This window comes from Balaenoptera borealis, assembly GCF_965194805.1.
Source record: "Balaenoptera borealis genome assembly, chromosome: 20".
Taxonomy (NCBI): domain Eukaryota; kingdom Metazoa; phylum Chordata; class Mammalia; order Artiodactyla; family Balaenopteridae; genus Balaenoptera; species Balaenoptera borealis.
Genome location: NC_138879.1, coordinates 22,645,716 through 22,664,504, shown reverse-complemented (window position 1 = coordinate 22,664,504; position 18,789 = coordinate 22,645,716). Strand labels below are relative to the sequence as shown.

General features: G+C 58.4%; 1 protein-coding gene across 5 annotated transcripts; it reads left to right on the top strand.

Annotated features, from left to right (window-relative positions):
* The first annotated feature begins 4 nt into the window (after nt 1-4).
* Nucleotides 5-18,516, top strand: PLCD3 (phospholipase C delta 3). Of its 5 annotated transcripts, XM_082372310.1 has the most exons (16): nt 579-713; nt 1,143-1,208; nt 10,181-10,342; nt 10,441-10,669; nt 11,015-11,144; nt 12,008-12,236; nt 12,694-12,895; nt 13,067-13,211; nt 14,042-14,194; nt 15,335-15,478; nt 15,621-15,765; nt 16,597-16,713; nt 17,357-17,523; nt 17,694-17,829; nt 17,920-18,069; nt 18,285-18,516. In XM_082372310.1, the coding sequence occupies exons 3-16, from the start codon at nt 10,210-10,212 to the stop codon at nt 18,371-18,373; spliced, it is 2,169 nt and encodes a 722-aa protein (XP_082228436.1). In that variant the 5' UTR covers nt 579-713; nt 1,143-1,208; nt 10,181-10,209; the 3' UTR covers nt 18,374-18,516. The 5 variants fall into 5 exon arrangements, with proteins under 5 accessions (XP_082228434.1, XP_082228433.1, XP_082228432.1 ...); XM_082372308.1 differs by lacking the exon at nt 1,143-1,208 and having other exon boundaries at nt 5-713; nt 13,067-13,190; XM_082372307.1 differs by lacking the exon at nt 1,143-1,208 and having other exon boundaries at nt 5-713; nt 15,338-15,478.
* Nucleotides 18,517-18,789: the final 273 nt, after the last annotated feature.

Here is an 18,789-nt window from a genome sequence, read left to right as displayed (position 1 = left end):
CCCGCGGACCCTAGGCCCAGGACGATCCGACCCGCGGACCCTATCCCCGTCTGGCTTCCTTCTGAGGCCTCGGGTGGGACGGGGAGGAGGAGGGTGGAGAGGGGTCCTGAGTCCACACTGAGTCAGGGTCCGGGGAAAGGAGAGGGTGTCTGTGCCAGAGGGCAGCCCTCGCCCCCTCCGATGCCTCCCCGCAGCACCATGGGGGCTCAGGACTCCGATAGGGCCGGGATCCCAGGACTGCTCGGAGAATGGGGAGGCGGACCCAGGAGCAGGGGCCTAAAGCGGAGACTCGGGGGCGCGGGTCAGGCCCCCTCCCCACACTTTCTCTAGGGCACAGTTCCCCGCCTGGGGTCACCGCCCCCTTCACCGCCCCCTCGCACCTCCCCAAGCCATCCTTGGTCCCGCCCTCTCCCTCCGGGTCCCTCCTTCCCTGACCTTCGTCCCTCCCTCTCTCCCTGCTCGCGACTCCTCCTCCTCCCGACTCCCTCCCGGCGCCGCTAAGTTTCTTCGCTCGACACCGCGCACAGACCCCGGGCCCGGCCCCGGCCCCGGCCCTGCGACCATGCTGTGCGGCCGCTGGAGGAGCCGCCACCGGCGGCACGAGGAGCCCCCGGTGCCGGCCCAGGTCGCAGCGCCCGTCGCGCTCCCGTCCCCGCCCGCACCCCAGGACGGCGGCAACAAGAGGCCCGGGCTGCGGGCGCTGAAGAAGATGGGTCAGTGAGCGGCTGGGGCGGCTCGGGGTGGGCGCGGACGGGCCCCGGCGGCGCAGCCTGGGAGGGTCGGGGTGTTCCGGCGAGCCGTTGGTGGGCTTCCCAATGGGGCTGTGGGGAGTCCGGCTAGGGATGGAAGGCCAGCACCGTTCCAGCGGGGGAGGGGAGGTCGCACCTGGGGTCACCCGAGGTCCTGGGGTCCGAGCGAGGCTCCCAGGATGGCTTTTGTTTTCCACCAGGGGGCGCCCTACCTTCGGGTCAGAAAGCCAGAGTTGCCTTCTCAGATTTGAGGGAAGTCAGTGGGGGAAAGGAAAAACTGTGGTTTATCAAGCATCTCCCAGACACTGGCCAGCACTGGGTGGTTACGGATGTGGTGCCCTTCAATCTTGTTCACATTCCTGAGAGGCAGGTGGTATAATCCCCATTTCACAGATGAAGAAGCTGACTCAGAGAAAGGAATTTGTCTATGACCACACAGCTAATAGAGGGCAAAAGTTGGTATGTACCCCACACTGCCCCTGGCCCCCTCTCAGAACCAGGGCAAAGTGGGACTGACTGGGGGGCTGAGGGCTTGAACGAGGGGGTTTACGTGTGAGAGTATTTTATACAATGTAAAATACTGTAAAACTGAAGTGGTGTAGTAGAACTGTGGTCGGTAGCATAGTTAATGAGGTGGGGCTGAGGCAACAGAGGGCAGGGCTGCCCGAAGACCTGTGTGAACCTTGGAGCAAAATTCAGAGGTCCCGATAGGTGGTCTTACCTTCTCTTTACCACTGTCCTCCACCCCTTGTTCTTTTTTACTTTTTTAAGATTTTTAAAATTTTTTATTTATTTATTTTTTATAAATTTATTTATTTATTTTTGGCTGTGTTGGGTCTTCGTTTCTGTGCGAGGGCTTTCTCCATTTGCGGCGACCGGGGGCCACTCTTCATCGCCGTGCGCAGGCCTCTCACTATCGTGGCCTCTCTTGTTGCGGAGCACAGGCTCCAGACGTGCAGGCTCAGTAGCTGTGGCGCACGGGCTTAGTTGCTCCGCGGCATGTGGGATCCTCCCAGGCCAGGGCTCGAACCCGTGTCCCCTGCATTGGCAGGCAGATTCCCAACCACTGCGCCACCAGGGAAGCCCTTTATTTATTTTATTTATTTATTTTTGGCTGCATTGGGTCTTTGTTGCTGTGCACAGGCTTTCTCTAGTTGTGGCGAGGGGGGCTTCTCTTTGTTGAGGTGCACGGGCTTCTCATTGTAGTGGCTCCTCTTGTTGCGGAGCATGGGCTCTAGGCGCGGGGGCTTCAGTAGTTGTGGCATGTGGGCTCAGTAGTCGTGGCTCGTGGGCTCTAGAGCGCAGGCTCAGTAGTTGTAGTGCACGGGTCCGCAGCATGTGGGATTTTCCCGGACCAGGGCTCGAACCCGTGTCCCCGGCATCAGCAGGCGGATTCTCAACCACTGCGCCACCAGGGAAGCCCCACCCCCCGTTCTTACTTCTACCTCCTCTCATTCATTTGACCTGAATTTATTGAGTGCTGTGTTCTGAGCACCGTGCCTGGCACTCTCCTTATGGAGACAGAGGACGCGGTCTCTGCCCTACCCTTCATCAATCACACATGCATTCCACAAACATTTATTGAGTGCCTATAGTATGCTCTGCCCTGGGGATTCAGCAACGAACAAGGCAGGCACGGTCCTGGCCCTCAGAGAGCTGAAGTACCAGCAAGGATGTCAGACAATGAAGCAAAGAAACAAGGCTATGAAGGAAGGACCAAGGTGCTAGCGAGCCCTGGCTGCACCCTGGAGCTGGAGGGAGACTAGAGTGAGGCAAAAGGAGAGAGGCAGGTGGAGGCTGGCTCCTCAAGGCCCCTACTTATAAGGTTATGGACTTTCTCTGGAGGGCAACAGGAGCCTGGGAAAGGTCTCAGGCCGGAGAAGAGAGGCAGGAATTGTGTAGAGTAGGGGTGGGTTGGACGAAGGCAGGGGTGAAACAAGGAGACCCACAGGAGGGAGGTTGAGGAGTCAGCTGGGCAAGCTGTGTGTGTGCGGGGGGGGGGGACGGGGAGCTCAGAAGTGGGTCGGTACAGCCGAGATGGATTCCAGAACTACAGGGAGATGGACTGGGCTGGACTTTGCAGTTGGTGGGATCTGGAAGGTGTCTCTAATGGGTGGCGGCGTCATCATCCTGTGGTCTAAGGGGCAGTGGTGGTTTGGGGAGAGGTCGATGGCCATGGGGAGTTGAGGTGCTGCTGAGATAGTCAAGGGCTGATGTTGGGCCAGAGAAGCAGTCCCAGGAGTCAGCTGCCTGTGGGGGTTATGGGTACCATGGGAGGGCTGAGGTGATGCTCCTGCACACCTGCCTGCCTCCTCATTCCATACACTGTTGCTAAGCCCCGTCCGCATGCCAGGGCGCAGTGTCAGGGCTGGGGCTACGGAGATGGAGAACACAGCACCTTGCCCTGGGGGAATGAACAGTCTAGTGCCAGGAGCCACTTGTAGACAAATAATTACCGCTGAGCCCAAGACTCATTACCCTTTGGCTGAGTAACGCTGAACGGGAGCTCCGGGCACCCTGTGACAGTGACGCTCTTGGGAACTATGTGGGTGTCAGAATGCCATCTGGGCCACCCTCCCTCCCCCATGACTGCGGCACCGTCCTGTTGAGTGACTGCCTTCCGAGAGAGGAATGTCAAGTCTGTGGGGAATGACCCTTCCCCAGGCCTGACTGAGTCCAGAAACAGGTTGGAGGCGAAACCCAGGTGTCCTGGGGCCCAACTGCCCTGGCCATAAAGGCCAAGTCCTAGGTCTACCACCGAGGTAGCTTCCATGATGACCCCTGCAGCTGCTGCCTCTCCTGAAATGACCCTCAGGGCTGTGTCTTGTCACCGCCTTCGCCAAACCCCTTAGTCTAACAGAGGACAGATTTTCTTTCTGATCAGGTCAAGAGACTAGGGCAGGGAGTGGCTCAGAGTCAAAGGTGAAGAGGGGCCCAAGGAAAAGAAAGGGGGGCCGTACTGGGGGAAACCGAGATGAGGGGGGATGGACCGCAGCCCCCGCGTTGAGTGGGAGTCATTTGTGGAGCCTAGGGTCCACTCCGCTCCCATCCCCCGCCCCCAGGCTGGGCTGCTGGCCTGGTCTGCGCCAGGGAAGCCAGGGAACAGTTGAAGAGGCAGAAGAGGAGCCCAGGGAGCACCGCGGCAGGGCTGAGCTTGCAGTAGCCCAGATCCCACGTAATCCTCGGTCACCCCAGGGGAAGGTGCTGTCACTGTCCTCACAGATGAGAAACTCGAGGTGGAGGGGGTGAAGTCACCGGCCCAAGGCCGCGCGGCTAAGAGGCAGCGTCTGTCTGCCACCAAAGCCATCGTTTTCAACGAGGGCTCTTTATTTCTGGAATTAATGAATACTAATTAACACCTTTATAACACTGTGCGAGCGCTTTTGTTGTATTAGCTCATTTAATGTCACAACCTTATGAGGTAGGTGGGACCATTAGCCTCATTTTACGAGTGAGGAAACTGAGGTTCAGCGAGGTTCAGTAACTTGCCCCGGATTCCAAGCTGGGAAGTAGCTAAGAGAGGATTCGAACCCAGGAAGTCTGGCCCAGAGTCCAAGCTCCTAACACAATGAATGAATGAGTGATTTAAGCCTGGTTGGGAGGGGCCTGCTACACCCCTCCCCCATAGTGGCTCTGCCAGCTGCCAGGGGTGTCCTCATAGGGCTGCCAAAAAAAATATCAGTATTTCCCAAATTATCTAAATATTTGATACTAAAATATTATTTGTTGTTCATCTGAAATTCACATTTAACTGGGCATCCTGAACTTTGTCGGCAGCCCTGTCTCCCCAGAGCCTGGAACTGCCCCTGTGCCCCTGATGCTCCACCCGGCCCCTAATCCTCCCTGTGAGCAGAGCACTAAGTGGGCAGAATCTGTTCCCTTCCCTCCCCGGTCGGCACACACCACCAAGTGCCACAGGGAAAGTGGGCTCTCCCGATGGCCTGCCCAGGGCATCTCCTGCAGGGTGAGTGGGGCTGCCAGGGGCGAGGTTGGCAGGTGGGGCAGTCTTCAGAGCAGCCCCGGTCTGGGTAGGTGCCTGGCCTGGGTGGTGGGGGGGGTGGGCAGCCCTCCTGGTCACGCCGGTGTGTGCCAGGCAGGGCTGGGGGCTGACTCTGTCCTGCCTCCTGGCCCCCCTCACCTCTCCTCCTTCCTCAGCTCTGAGGAGCCCCGCTCCACGATCTCAGCCCCCAAACAGGCTTCACGCCTGGTCTGGGCCTGCAGAGAAGAGTGCTGCCCCCTGTATCGTACTATGTCCACCCGGAGCGGGGGAAGCACCGCCTGCCTTTCTTGACTTTGTTGATGCTTCAAGGAATGTTATGGATTCTGGCACTGAGCTCCGCTAGGCTCTAGCCTTGGGTGTGGCAGCCAGCCAGGGCGAGGGGGACACGTTTGGTACCCGAGGTGCTGGGGCTACCTGCTGGCTTGAGGATTCCGGTGGGAAGGTGTTTGAGAGCCCTCGCTGTTGCCTGTCCCCTCCCAGAGCCTCATGGCCTCAGTCACCGGGGAAAAGCTGCTCTTCCTCCCCTCCCCCGTTGGCATGAAGCTGTTCCCTGCATGTCTCACATTCCTGCTGGAGTCCCGTGAGCCCTTCCTGAGTGTGCACTGGCACACACACACACACACACCTTAGTTTCCACGCCAAGCTGACCACCTCCCACCCACCAACCACACACACACACACACACCCCGATATGCACACACCACCCTACACACACCTTCACTCCTTACACACCCTGCTCTCTGCATACACACCCCGTGACCACACAGCACTCCCACCCCTGCCACCAGCCCACTCGGGCCTCTGCCCACGCCCTACACGGCCCCTGCATCCACCCCTGCCTTGGGCCACCCACACTGTTTTCAGCATACACAGCTAGTCCTCTCTGATCATCAGTGGCCCATCTGTGAGAAAGGTGGGATTGAAGGGCCAGGGATAAACTTGGCCTCCCCACAGCCCCTTCCAGCTCTGCCAGTGGGGCAGATTCCTGCCCCCAGCCTTGGCCCCAAACCACACACAGCCCAAACCGCCCAGGCTGCAGGTGGTTACTGGGAAACTGTGGTGCTGCCCGTTCCTCACCACCTCCCGGCCCCTTTCTGGGGGCTGAGATAAGCGGCTCAGGGAAGGTGTCTGGGCCCCAGCTGATGACACGGAGCTGGGCTGGGCGGGAGAGGGGCCCAGCTGGAAGCCGTGGGAATGAGGAGCAGGGATGGAGCAGAATACCCGGGTCCCTCTTCCCTCCCGGGCACTGCCTCGGTTTCCTTCTTTGTTATCATTTACTGTGAGCCCCCTGTGGGCGGGCCTCAGACAGAGAGCCCTGTGTGCTCCTTCAGTCACACAGAGCCCTTTGGGTGAGGCCCCCCAACTCTCAACGCACTCCAGCTGCCCTGTGACCCTGGACAAGTTCGTTAGCTGCTCTGTGCCTCTTTAACAGCTTTATTGAGAATTAATTCACATCCCATACCATTGAGCCATTTAAAGTGTACAGTGGTTTCTGGCATTACATTATTATTATTATTATTTTTTGGCTGTGCTGTGTGGCATGCAGGATCTTAGTTCCTCCACCAGGGATCGAACCTGTGCCCCCTGCATTGAAAGCGCGGAGTCTTAACCAGTGGACCGCCAGCGAAGTCCCTTAATTTTTAAAAATTGTGGTAAAATATATATAACATAAAATTGGCCATGTACACCATTCTGAAGTGGGTAATTCAGTGGCATTAATTACATTCACAATGTTGTGCTATTTCTAAAACTTTTCCATCACCCTAAACAGAAACTCTGTAACCATTAGGACATAATTCACCATTCTTCCCTTTCCCCAGCCCCTGGTAACCTCTAATTTACTTTCTGTCTCTGAATTTTTAAAATTGAGGTATAAGTGATATAAAATCAGTTTCTATGAATTTGACTGTTCTAGGTACCTCATTTAAATGGAATCGTACATCATTTGTCATTTTGGGTCTGGCTTATTTCCCTTAGCATAATGTTTTCAAGGTTCATCGATGTTGTAGCAGAGATCAGATTTCACTCCTCTTTATGGCTGAATAATTATCCCACTGTATGCATAGACCACATTTTGCTTATTCATTCATTTGTTGATGTACGCTTGGGTTGTTTCCACGTTTTGGTACTGTCTGTCCTCATTTTTACTACTGTTATTTCGTGATTGTTCCCCCACCTGCTCGGTTGAGGTGGCCATGGTGCTGGCCCAGCCCAGCTCCAGGTTCAAGGCAGAGATGGATAGATAGAGAATCCACGGAAACCACAGGAGGCTTGCACGCCTGCTCCAAGCAGGTAGGAATGAGGTCGAGGAAACATCTGTGGGTTTGGATCTGGCAAGACCGATAAATATTTACTGGGTGGCTAGGCAGAGGACCAGGCCCCTCTCAGCATCACTGCCCAGGGCCTGGGCCTGCCTCCTGACCTCACGCCCTTACCTCCCTTGGTCCTGCCCTTCCCATCTGACAGATGAGCCCCCTCACTACCCCAGGGTTCAGAAGCTCAAGCAATGGAGAAATAGAGGCACCCACCCAGGGACTCAGCACCTGGCCCAGCCTGGCACTTCACCCTCATTCTGTGTGGCTTTTCCTCTGGCAGTGTGGTTGGAGGACAGTGTGGTCCAAGGGGCAGTGTGATCCGGGGGCCTGTGCTGGTTGGGTGGGCAGAATGGAATGTCACCCCTTCCCCCAGCAGGCTCCCGGGGAGCTGGGGGTGAGGGCCAGGAGTAGGGGCCTCTCCTCAACGTGGGAACCTGTCCCAGTGGGGGGCTGGTCGGGAGCTCAGGCTGCCTTTCTCCATGTCCTGTTTGCAGCAGACTCTGGACAAAAGAGGCCCTCAGTGACTCACCTCCATTTCCAGCCTTAGTCATTCACCAAGCCGCCTCCTCCCCATCCTCCCCACCTCTGGCCTTGGCATCACAGGGCTGGCCCAGTCAGGGGAGGTGGCTCCAGCTGCAGAGCCTGGTTGTCATGGGAATGAGGAGTCCCCTTTCCCATAGCTGAGGAGGTGGTGGAGGGGTGGGCTCAGCCCTGGTGGCACTGCAGGTTCCCCTGAATGCCCTGCCCCCCCCTCTGTTGTTCCTCAGGATGAGAGAATGCAGAGGTTGCCTGGATGTGGGGATAGGGGCCTGAGGGTCTGGTGAGTCTCTTGGCCTGGCACATGCCAAGTTCCAGCTCTTTACCTGGAAGAAGGAGGGTTCCACCTCCCCTTCCTAGCTAGGTGGCACTGAGTGGGCATTGACCCTTCCAGAAGGCCACAGTCTAAACCCTGAGAGACCCCTTGGAGCCATTAAGGTCACAAATTGGCCCCAAGGGGGACCATAGCCTCTTAAGGATGGCAGGTTTCTCCTCCTGCCCCTGAGTCCATGATTCTCCATAATAGTCACTCTCAAAGTCATAAGGTAGGTTTTTAAACATACAGATGCCCAACCCCCAACCTGTACCTGCTGGACGAGAATCTCTGGGTCATGGGTTTTGCAACCTCCACCAGGTGATTCTGATGCACAGCTGGAGTTGAGAAACCCTGACCCACAAGGCTGCTGCCCTGACATCTGGACAGATGGCTCAGGGCTGGGGCTAGAATGCACTTAGTCCCCAGCTGTCTGTCCATCTGCCTCCCCTTTCAGAAAACACTGGCTGCAAGCCTGGCTCTGGGACAAGCACTGAGGTGAGGATATCCCAGTGCTTGGGCTTATTAAGGTCCACTGAAATTACAGTTTAGGTGGGGTGATTAATTAAAGTAACAAGTGTTGCTGGTGGTCAGGGAAGGAGAACTCCTATTTGAAGACAAATCAGGAAAGACTTCCTGGAGGAGGTGGTCCTTGAAGGACTCCAGTGTGAGGAAGAGACGGGAGAAGGATCCTACAAAGGCTCCTGGAGAGAGTGAGAGGAAGGCCCAGGAATTTAGACTTGATTCCTCGGGTCAGGGTTTGCAGCTGGGCAAGCAGGGTCCTTGGGACCACAAAGCCTAAAGCCAAACCCAGTATTGGGAGCTTGTTAAAATAAAGGGAGGAAGAGAGGCCCACTGTCTTGTTTCCTTTGGCCCACACAGTGGTGTTTTGGGGTTTTTTGTTTCAATTTGATTTAATTGCCAACATTGAAAAATCTGGAGGCGTCACATATAAATCCAGATTCGGTTCTCTGGGAACTCTGGGCCTTCATCCACTCCTGGCTGCCTCCGTCCTTCCCTACATTTTGTCTGGTTCCCACACGTTCTATTGTCCCATGGCTCATAAACCTTTGGTTTTGACCCCTGCTGAGGCAGATCTGAGCAGGGTGTGGCCCTACCAGGATGGGCAGCATTTTGACTGAATTTTGGATTTTGTAGCAGCTACTATTGTGGTCTCCATTTTATGAATGGTGAACATGAGGCTTAGAGCAGTCACAGGGTAGTGCCACCAAGGCCGTGTAACTGGGAAGTGACAGAGCTGGTATTTGACTCCTCGGACCCTGCTCTTTCCTAGGTCCTCAAGCCCAGGGTGGTTGCAGGGAGCTGGGGAGGGAGGAGGGTAGAAGGAGCAGAGGGGTCAGTGTAGTGGCCAAGGGCGAAGGTGCTGGAGCCTGACCTCCAGGGTTTGAAGCCTGCTTCTGCCACTCCCCAGCCATGGAATTCTGGCAAGTTGCTGAAGCATCTCTGCACTTGTTTTCTCGTGTGTTAATACATGAGTGGGGTCTGGCATGTAGTAGGTACTTTGTAAGCATTTTGTCTTATTAAGAAAGATGGACACTGTGACTGGAGAGCACATGTGGGCTCAGGGGTTACACGGGGTTGTGACAGTGGCTGGGCAAGGGGGATACCAAGTGTCACAGGAGATCATGCTTTCAGCTGGGCCCCACCAGGGCATCTGGAGATCAGTCCCAGGCTGGCCAAGGCAGGACTGGGCCTGGCATGCTTGGCCTGAGACCCTGGAGCCAGAGTGACCTCTGCTGTCCTCCCTTGTCTTCGGGAAAGCAGAGATGAGGAGCTTGGGTTGCAGCAAGAAAGATTTAGGTTAGATAGTGAGACTACCCTCTTGATGGTCAGGTTTTCGTGTCAAGGGAAAAGGCTATTGATGGCAGATTCTAGGCTTGAAGGCTGGAGGCCGTGATGGAGGGGAGTGGCAGAAAGAGTGACCTTTAGCGAGGCCTGAGTCCCAGGCGCTGCCTTGAGCTCTGCTCTGAGGGCCTCCAGAGGAGGCTGCTTGACAGGGAGGAGGGCAGACCTGTTACTGGCACCCCTCCCGGGGGGCCTGGGTGGGACACACCAAGCACAGGCCGTGGGGCCAAAAAGCCTATAGCCAAAGCCAGTGTTGGGGCCTGTTACAGGGAGAGGAAGAGCTGCCTGGGAGAGTTTGCAGAGGCTTGGGCAGGGAGGCCGCACCTCCCTGCTGGGAGGAGGGTGGCGGGAACCTGCAGGCAGGGCCGGCCAGGATGCCCATGGCCTCCCGCCCCCGCAGGCCTGACGGAGGACGAGGACGTGCGCGCCATGCTGCGGGGCTCCCGGCTCTGCAAGATCCGCTCGCGGACATGGAAGAAGGAGCGGCTGTACCGGCTGCAGGAGGACGGCCTGAGCGTGTGGTTCCAGCGGCGCATCCCACGCGCGCCTTCGCAGCACATCTGTGAGCTGGGACCCGGGCGGGCGTGGGCAGGCGGGGGACAGTGGAGGCCCGGCCCCGCCGCCCTGACCCGGCCGCGCGCGTCCCGTCCCTCTCCGCAGTCTTCGTGCAGCATATCGAGGCTGTCCGCGAGGGCCACCAGTCCGAGGGCCTGCGGCGCTTCGGGGGCGCCTTCGAGCCGGCGCGCTGCCTAACCATCGCCTTCAAGGGGCGTCGCAAGAACTTGGACCTGGTGGCGCCCACGGCCGAGGAGGCGCAGCGCTGGGTGCGCGGTCTGGCCAAGCTGCGCGCGCGCCTCGATGCCATGAGCCAGCGCGAGCGCCTCGACCAATATCCTCCCGGGGAGGGCAGTGGACCGCGCGGGGAGAGGGGCCGGCCCTGTGCCGGGATCAGGCCCAGGGGAGGCGTGGCTCCGCCCTTAGGGACCCGCGGTTTGAGATAGAGCCCCTTGTCTTCAGAACTGAGGGTGGTGACGGGGCATCCTGTCTCTGGGGAGCCCGGTCCCGTGGAGGACGTGCGGCTGGGGCACTCAGGGGGTCCACAGGCTGAGGGGAAAGCACAGCCCCCAAACCCGGGAGCCCCCAGGGCGGGGGTGAGGGTATGCCATACCTGCCAGTTACCTGTCAGCAGGGGGCGGGGCCCAGCCTGTTTCTAGTATTTCCTGAGCACCCACACCTGGATCCACTTCTATCTGCATCGAGCAGACTCCAACCAGGACAGTAAGATGAGCTTCAAGGAGATCAAGAACCTGCTCCGCATGGTCAACGTGGACATGAACGACATGTACGCCTACCGCCTCTTCAAGGTGGGCATCTGCCACCATTCTGACCTCTGCTCTCTGCCTTCCCCCAGCCATCTGAGTCATCGGTTCCCTCCCCCCTTCCCACCCCCCAGCTTTTGTGGTGAGTGGCCTCTCTCTGCAGAAAGGCCACATCTGGGCCTAGGTACACTTTCATCCCAGTGAAGCCACTGGGCCAGGATGGGAGTGCTGGCCCAGAGCTCCTTTCCTCACCCTCAGGCAGAGCCCAGGTAGGGAGGACCTCAGGCTCATGGGTACACACAGGAGCACACCCCCCTCCACTGTGGCATGTGTGGCACCTCCACACGTGACCGTGTACACCCCACATGTGGGAGCACAGACAGGGGCCCACAGAGGTGGGCTCTGCATCCGTGGCCCAGTTGGATCACGTGGAGACACCTGTGTGGATGTTGACTGTGACTCCAAAAGACAGGAGGGCCATGGCACCTGTGCACCTGGGCCGATAAGCACCACGTGAATTCTGTTATGTGTTGCTCATTGACCCTGGGTGTGAACGTGTGAGGGTGAGAACGGTAGCGTATACACACGGGAAGGGGGGATTCTGGCACCGGGCCTCAGCCCTGCCCAGGGCTCACAGTTTTTCCTCCTACATCTTGATTCTTGGAGTAGGTCATGGGGCAGAGGAACAGGTAATGAACCCAGGAGTCCTTTCTTAGAATCCCAGCCCTGCGATTTAGCAGCTGTGTGAGTCTGAGTGAGACCCGGAGCCTGGCTAGCTTTCAGTTTCTCCACCTGTGAAACTGCGGACAACGCCTCCTTCCCAGACATGGTGGATGACGGGTGTGTCGGCGCAGGCCAGCTCTCCCAGGGTGTCCTCCTCCTCTGAATCTCTCCCTCCTGCTCTCCAGGAGTGTGACCGCTCCAACAATGAGTGGCTGGAGGGGCCTGAGATCGAGGAGTTTCTGCGACGGCTGCTGAAACGCCCCGAGCTGGAGGAGATCTTCCATCGGTACTCGGGCGAGGACCGGGTGTTGAGCACCTCCGAGCTGCTGGAGTTCCTGGAGGACCAGGGTGAGGATGGCGCCACGCTGGCCCACGCCCGGCAGCTCATCCACACCTATGAGCTCAACGAGACAGGTGAGGGGTCTGACAGATGGGGCTGGGGCCAACACGGCCCAGGGCTCGGCATCTGACAGGTCCGGGTTCCCAGCTAAGTGGGCTCTGCTATTGCAGGCTGTGGGCACCATCTTGGGCAGGTTACCTTGCCTCTCTGAGACTCAGCTGCCACATCTGTAAAATGGCATAGTAATGTACCGTCCTCACAGGGTTGGGTTGAAATTAAATGGCATAACTTGGGAGTCCCCTGGTGGCCTACTGGTTAGGATTCCAGCTTTTCACTGCCGTGGCCCGGGTTCAATCCCTGGTCGGGAAACAGATCCCGCAAGCTGTGAGGCGTGGCCAAAAAAAAAAAGGCGTAACTTACGTAGAGTCCAGTCAGTAGGCAGGTGCTCACTATTACTAAGTTGAGTGAGCTTTGAGGCATTTTAGGGCCAAAGGGGTCCCCCGTGATGCACTCTTCTGCCCATTCCTTCAGCCAAGCAGCACGAACTGATGACTCTGGATGGCTTCATGATGTACCTGTTGTCGCCTGAGGGGGCTGCCCTGAACCTGGCCCACACGTGTGTGTTCCAGGACATGAACCAGCCCCTGGCCCACTACTTCATCTCCTGCTCCCACAATACCTACCTGACCGACTCTCAGATCGGTGGGCCCAGCAGCACCGAGGCCTATGTTAGGTACCATAGTGGGGGGGATGGTGGGAGTGAACATGTCTGGGAGCCAGTTTGGGGATGGACATGGGGCTCAACTCCCGCCCTGGGCTTCCTGGGGCCTACCTGGGGGCCTGTCCATTGCCCTGCTCTGTGCCACCCACATGACACCTTGCCCATCCATCCATCTGTCCGCAGAGCCTTTGCCCAGGGATGCCGCTGTGTGGAGCTTGACTGCTGGGAGGGGCCAGGAGGGGAGCCGGTCATCTACCATGGCCACACCCTCACCTCCAAGATCCTCTTCCGAGATGTGATCCAGGCAGTGCGTGACCACGCCTTCACTGTGAGCCCTGGGACCCCCACGCCCAGCCCCAGAGCCTTCCCCATGACATCAGCTGGTCTCGGCCCTTCCAAAAGAAACCCCTGGGACTTCCCTAGTGGTCCAGTGGTTAGGACTCTGTGCTTCCACTGCAGGGGGCATGGGTTCGATCCCTGGTCAGGGAACTAAGATCCTGCATGCTGTGGCGTGGCCAAAAAAACCCCAAAACAAAAAACCCCCCAAAACAAAAGAAACCCCTGCCCAGAGACTCACTTTCACCAAGTGCTGCTGGGACAGCTGCCCAATGGGGGTAGAATAAAGCTGGGTGAGAGGCTCCCTTCTCCCACCCTTATATTTAGTAAATGTATTAAAATAGTAAAATTTCCAGAAGAAAACCTTGTGGGTAGGGAAGGACATTTTAATCATGACTCGCAAAGAGAAAATCGTGAAAGAGAGGCTCAGTGTTGCACCTACATAAAATTGCAACTTCTGTCGAGCTATACAAACCTTACCATCAACAAATGATGGGCTGGGACCAAAAGTGTGCAACCTAAACGACATGGTCAGTGTCATTAACAGATAAAGAGCATTTATAAAAGAAAAACATTCCTGCAGCCACCCTCAGCTCCCCAGACAGTCCACCCCTTCCCCAAGGCCCCAGATCTGACCTCTGCCCCTCCACGTACACACTGACCCCAGTGTGTCCCACATCCACTCACTCAGTCTCCCCCAGAGTGGGTTCTCCAGAGCCCTGCCTTTGCCTGCCTGTCCTGAAAGGGGTGGGGGGCCGGGCATAGCAGGGGTCCTGCTGGGGGAGGGGTGAGTGACTGAGCTGCCGCCCCTCCCTCCCACAGCTGTCCCCGTACCCTGTCATCCTGTCCCTCGAGAACCACTGTGGGCTGGAGCAGCAGGCTGCCATGGCCCGTCACCTCCACACCATCCTAGGGGACATGCTGGTGACGCAGCTGCTGGACTCCCAGAACCCTGAAGAGCTGCCGTCCCCAGAGGTGATGCTCCCGGACCCCCAGCCTGGGTGGGGGGAGGGTCTGGCTCCGAGGTCCACCATCCACCTCCCTTGTTCAGGCCCCCTCCCCTCTCTCTGTCTTAACCTTCCTCCGCTTCTCCGTTCATCTGACATCTGCCACCCTGTGGTCTTGTCACTTGTCTGCCTTCCATTTTGACTAGACATACCCCACCCTCTCACCTGGCATCGAAGGCCCTCTACGACCTGGCCCTGACCTCCCCGCTCTGCCTCCTGCCCACGGAGTCCCTGCAGGCTCGGCCATTCCCATCTCGAAGGCCTTGGTTGACACTGTCTGCTCCACCTGCAGCTCCCTTCCTAGCCATCTGTGCTCGCCAGGCTCCACCTGCTTAGAGCTCTAGCTCAGCACAGAGGGCCTCTTCCTGCGGCCGTAACAACTTCCTCAGCTCTCTGGCCAGAAGTGGTCCATCCTCCTTTCCTCCCAACCCCCAGAGCATTTTATCTGCCCCTTCAGGACATTTATCCTTTTTAGGCTCTTTGAGAAAACTCTCCTCCTACTCCCAATCCCAAATTATGCAAGGAATGTAGATTCACCTTTGTGTGTGATTTGATTTTTTTATCAGTATGAAAATAACATACATATGGTAAAAGAAAAAATGGAGCCGCAGAAAAGCATACACAATGAAAAATGGATTTTCCTCCACTCAGGCTCCCCCCTGTCCTATTTCTGAAGAAGTAATCATCTTAAACAGTGTCTTGTGAATCCTTCCAGAACTTTCCCATGCATATATATAGCTATGTACATAGCTATCTTCTCCTTCAAATGGTACACAAAGAAGATCATGTGAACACATATTCTACACGCGCTTCTTTCACATGAGATCTTTTTTGAAGAGAGCACCTACTCTTTCAACCCTGAGCTGCCTCATTCATTTTATTGGCTGCTGTGTAGTATGCTGATGCTTAGAGGGGCCCCATTAGCCAGTCCCCTGTGGATAGAGCTGTTTCCCTCATAGGTTTCTTCCTATTAGAAACATCACTCATCTCTGTCTCCTTCGCTGCTCGCCACCCGGGGCCAGCCCCTCACACAGTGGTGGCTGAATGATAGACTGACCGGCTGACATAGGGGCCAAAGGGCTTAATTGTTCCGTGTTGGTCTCTACAGCAGCTGAAAGGCCGGGTCCTGGTGAAGGGGAAGAAGCTGCCAGCTGCTCGGAATGAGGACGGTCGAGTTCTATCAGACCGGGAGGAGGACAACGAAGACGAGGACGAAGAAGAGGAGGCGGGAGCCGCAGAGCAGAGGCGGCGGGTGAGTGGGCCTGGCTGGGCCGGCCCGGGCTGGGCAGGGGCTTGATACCACTGTGGAGCTTGGGGGCAGGTGGCAGAGGGAAGGAAGGTGGGAGGACCAGGGGTCTGGAGTGGGCAGACCCCCGCTGAGGCTCGTCTCCCAGGCTAAGCAGATCTCCCCGGAGCTGTCGGCCCTGGCCGTGTACTGCTGTGCCACCCGCCTGCGGACCCTGCGCTCTGCCCTGCCCCAGCCCTGCCAGGTCAGCTCCCTCAGCGAGCGCAAGGCCAAGAAGCTCATCCGAGAGGCAGGTAGGAGCCAGGACGTCGGGCCTCTGGGGGACCTGCAGGCTCCTGGTGGGTGGTAGATGTTGAAGTTGATCTGGAAAGGAGTGCGAAAGGGCTTCGGGGGCAGTGAAAAGAGGGGCTCAGGGAATGTGCCCAGCACATGCCCAGCACCGGGCCAGGCGTACATAGAGGGAAAAGGGCACAGGGAAGAGGGAGGCTGCTGTCTGCCTTCACCAGCTCACAGCCTGGTGCTGGGGCCAGACATAGATGGATAATTACTGTGCAGGGTGATCAGTCGGGCATGACAGGCATGACGGAGGCTGGGGAAGCCCAGCAGGAGGGGGTGAGATCAGAGAAGGGTTCCCGAGCAGGTGATGGCTGAGAAGACACCTGACTGAAGGATGAGGAGGAAGCAGCCAGGTGAGGAGGGGGAGGGGACTTCCAGACAGGAGGAGCAGGTTGCCCAAGGCCTGGAGGCTTGAGGTATAGGAAGGGTTCCTGGAACCGGAGGCATGGCTGGAGGAGTGCTTGTGGGATGAGCCATGAAAGACAGGGGATGCCAGCCTAGGGCCAGGTGCTCCACCCACGGAGTCGACTTGGGGGGGGAGGCAGTGCCAGGCGGCGGGAGCGGGGGGGGGGGGTCCCTGCCCCTCTCTGGACTTCAGCAGCCTCCTTGTGAGGACCCCCGTCCCCTCATCAGAGAGAACAAGGAGCGGGGGCAGGGGAGCTGGGGATGGGAGTTCAGCCTCTGTTCCCAGCTTGTCTCTGGAGGTGGGGGAGGGGAGGTGACAGGCCCTGGCACCCGGTGAGCCACAGCCCAGGGGCTGTCACAGTCCTGCCCCAACTCTCCCTCAGGGAACAGCTTCATCAGGCACAATGCCTGCCAACTGACCCGTGTCTACCCACTGGGGCTGCGGATGAACTCCGCCAACTACAACCCCCAGGAGATGTGGAACTCGGGCTGTCAGCTGGGTGAGTGGGAGCAGCAGGAGAGGGGGTGGGCAGGGGGCCACGGAGGCCCCGGCGGTGATGAGGCCACACAGCTTTCCAGAAGGTGGAAAAATGAGTCTTGTTGATGACAATTATTAAAAGACTGATCAACAAGGAAGGTGGGGAAACAAAGCAGGCTCGTTTGTGTAAACGAGCCAGTGTACAATCTCAAAACTTTTTATGAAGGTGGAAATTAAAAACCTCCACTCCCACGTGCCCCTCACATACACACACACACCCCGGCAGTCCCCACTAAGTCAACGCTGACGAGCGTGTGCTCTGGAGGGACGCTGAGCAGCGCCAAAGGAGAGGAGCCTGGTCCCCTTGGGGGCAGGTAGGGCAGCATCTGGCTTCCTTGGATCCTGGCTCTGGCCCGGCCCCAGGCCCAGCCCCACCCTCCGGTTCCAGCCGCGGAGGCTGGGTTCCCTGGCTGCCGTGAAACCCCCCAGCCATGGTAGGGGTGGGATAGCACTACCCAGGCAGTGGGACCCTGAGCCCTCTCTAGAGAGAGCTGAGTCCTTGCCCCATGAGGTGTGTCTGGCGGGGAGGGCAGTGAGACTCCTGAAACCGAGCAGTGAAGAGAGGGCCACTAAGAGCCCCTGCCCTGCCCCCGCTGTGTCCACAGTGGCCCTGAACTTCCAGACGCCAGGTTATGAGATGGACCTCAATGCCGGGCGCTTCCTTATCAATGGGCGGTGCGGCTATGTCCTGAAACCTGCCTGTCTGCGGCAGCCTGACACAACCTTTGACCCTGAGTGTCCTGGAACCCCCAGAACGACCTTCACCATCCAGGTCAGCAGCCTGGACCACACCCTGCCTGGGGTCCCTGTCTGCGGGGTGCCAGCCTGAGGATAGCAGAGGCCTGGGGACAGCTTGAGCGAGGGCGGTCCGCCTCCGGGTCCTGAGCGGGAGGGCCGGTGTGAGCCCCGCGGGCCAGGCTAGCTCCCCTTCCTCCCCCGCAGGTGCTGACTGCGCAGCAGCTGCCCAAGCTGAACGCCGAGAAGCCAAACTCCATCGTGGACCCGCTGGTGCGCATTGAGATCCACGGGGTGCCCGCAGACTGCGCTTGCAAGGAGACCAACTACGTGCTCAACAATGGTGGGGGCCCTGCTGGGGCGAGCTGGGGGCAGACAGCGGGGAGCGGGGCAGGTGCAGGGCGGGCTCTTGACAGACAGGCCTGCGCCCTAGGCTTCAACCCCCGCTGGGGGCAGACCCTGCAGTTCCAGCTGCGGGCTCCGGAGCTGGTGCTGGTCCGGTTCGTGGTAGAAGATTATGACGCCACGTCCCCCAATGACTTTGTGGGCCAGTTTACACTGCCTCTCAGCAGCCTGAAGCAAGGTTGGTGGGGTTGATGGGGGTGGAAAGAGAAGGGGGGCTGGGCCTCCAAGACCCTGTTCACCCAGGCTGCCCACTCCCTCCAAGAGCCTGCCCTAAGCCAGCCCGAGCTGGGCCCAGCCTCCAGCCCCCAGGGCTGGGATGCGGTCTCTGCCCCACACGCCTGGCCCTGCGGTGCAGTGGGCAGAGAAGCTGACACTGGGCTCCCCTCCCGGCAGGATACCGCCACATCCACCTGCTTTCCAAGGACGGGGCCTCACTGTCACCAGCCACCCTCTTTGTCCACATCTGCATCCAGCGCTCCTGACGGCACAGCTGAGCCACCCTGGGTTCTGCAGGTGCCAGTCTGCATCCCTCAGCGGAGGCCCTCTCCTCCTCCGGAGTGGAGGGGTGACGGAGGGCCAGCCCCTCCAGCCTCCCACTTAGCCTGCCTGCCAGGCTCTGTTCTCAACTGGGTGCTGAGGGCCGCCTCAGCCCCTCCTGAAGAACAGGCAGTTGATCTTTTCCCTGGGCCATGAGATGCCCCCAGCTCCTCGGGTGCTCAGCCCACCTGGTCGTCGTGGCTTCTGAAGAGCCAGGCCTGTTGCTGCCAGGAGACTTGGGGAGCAGGACACGTGAGCCCTTGGCCACTCTCTGCCCCATCCCAGCCTCCTTCCCACAAGGAGTCCAGCCACCCCCTTGCCCCCTCCCCAGGCGTTAGCCACCCCCTAAGGCCCTCCTTCC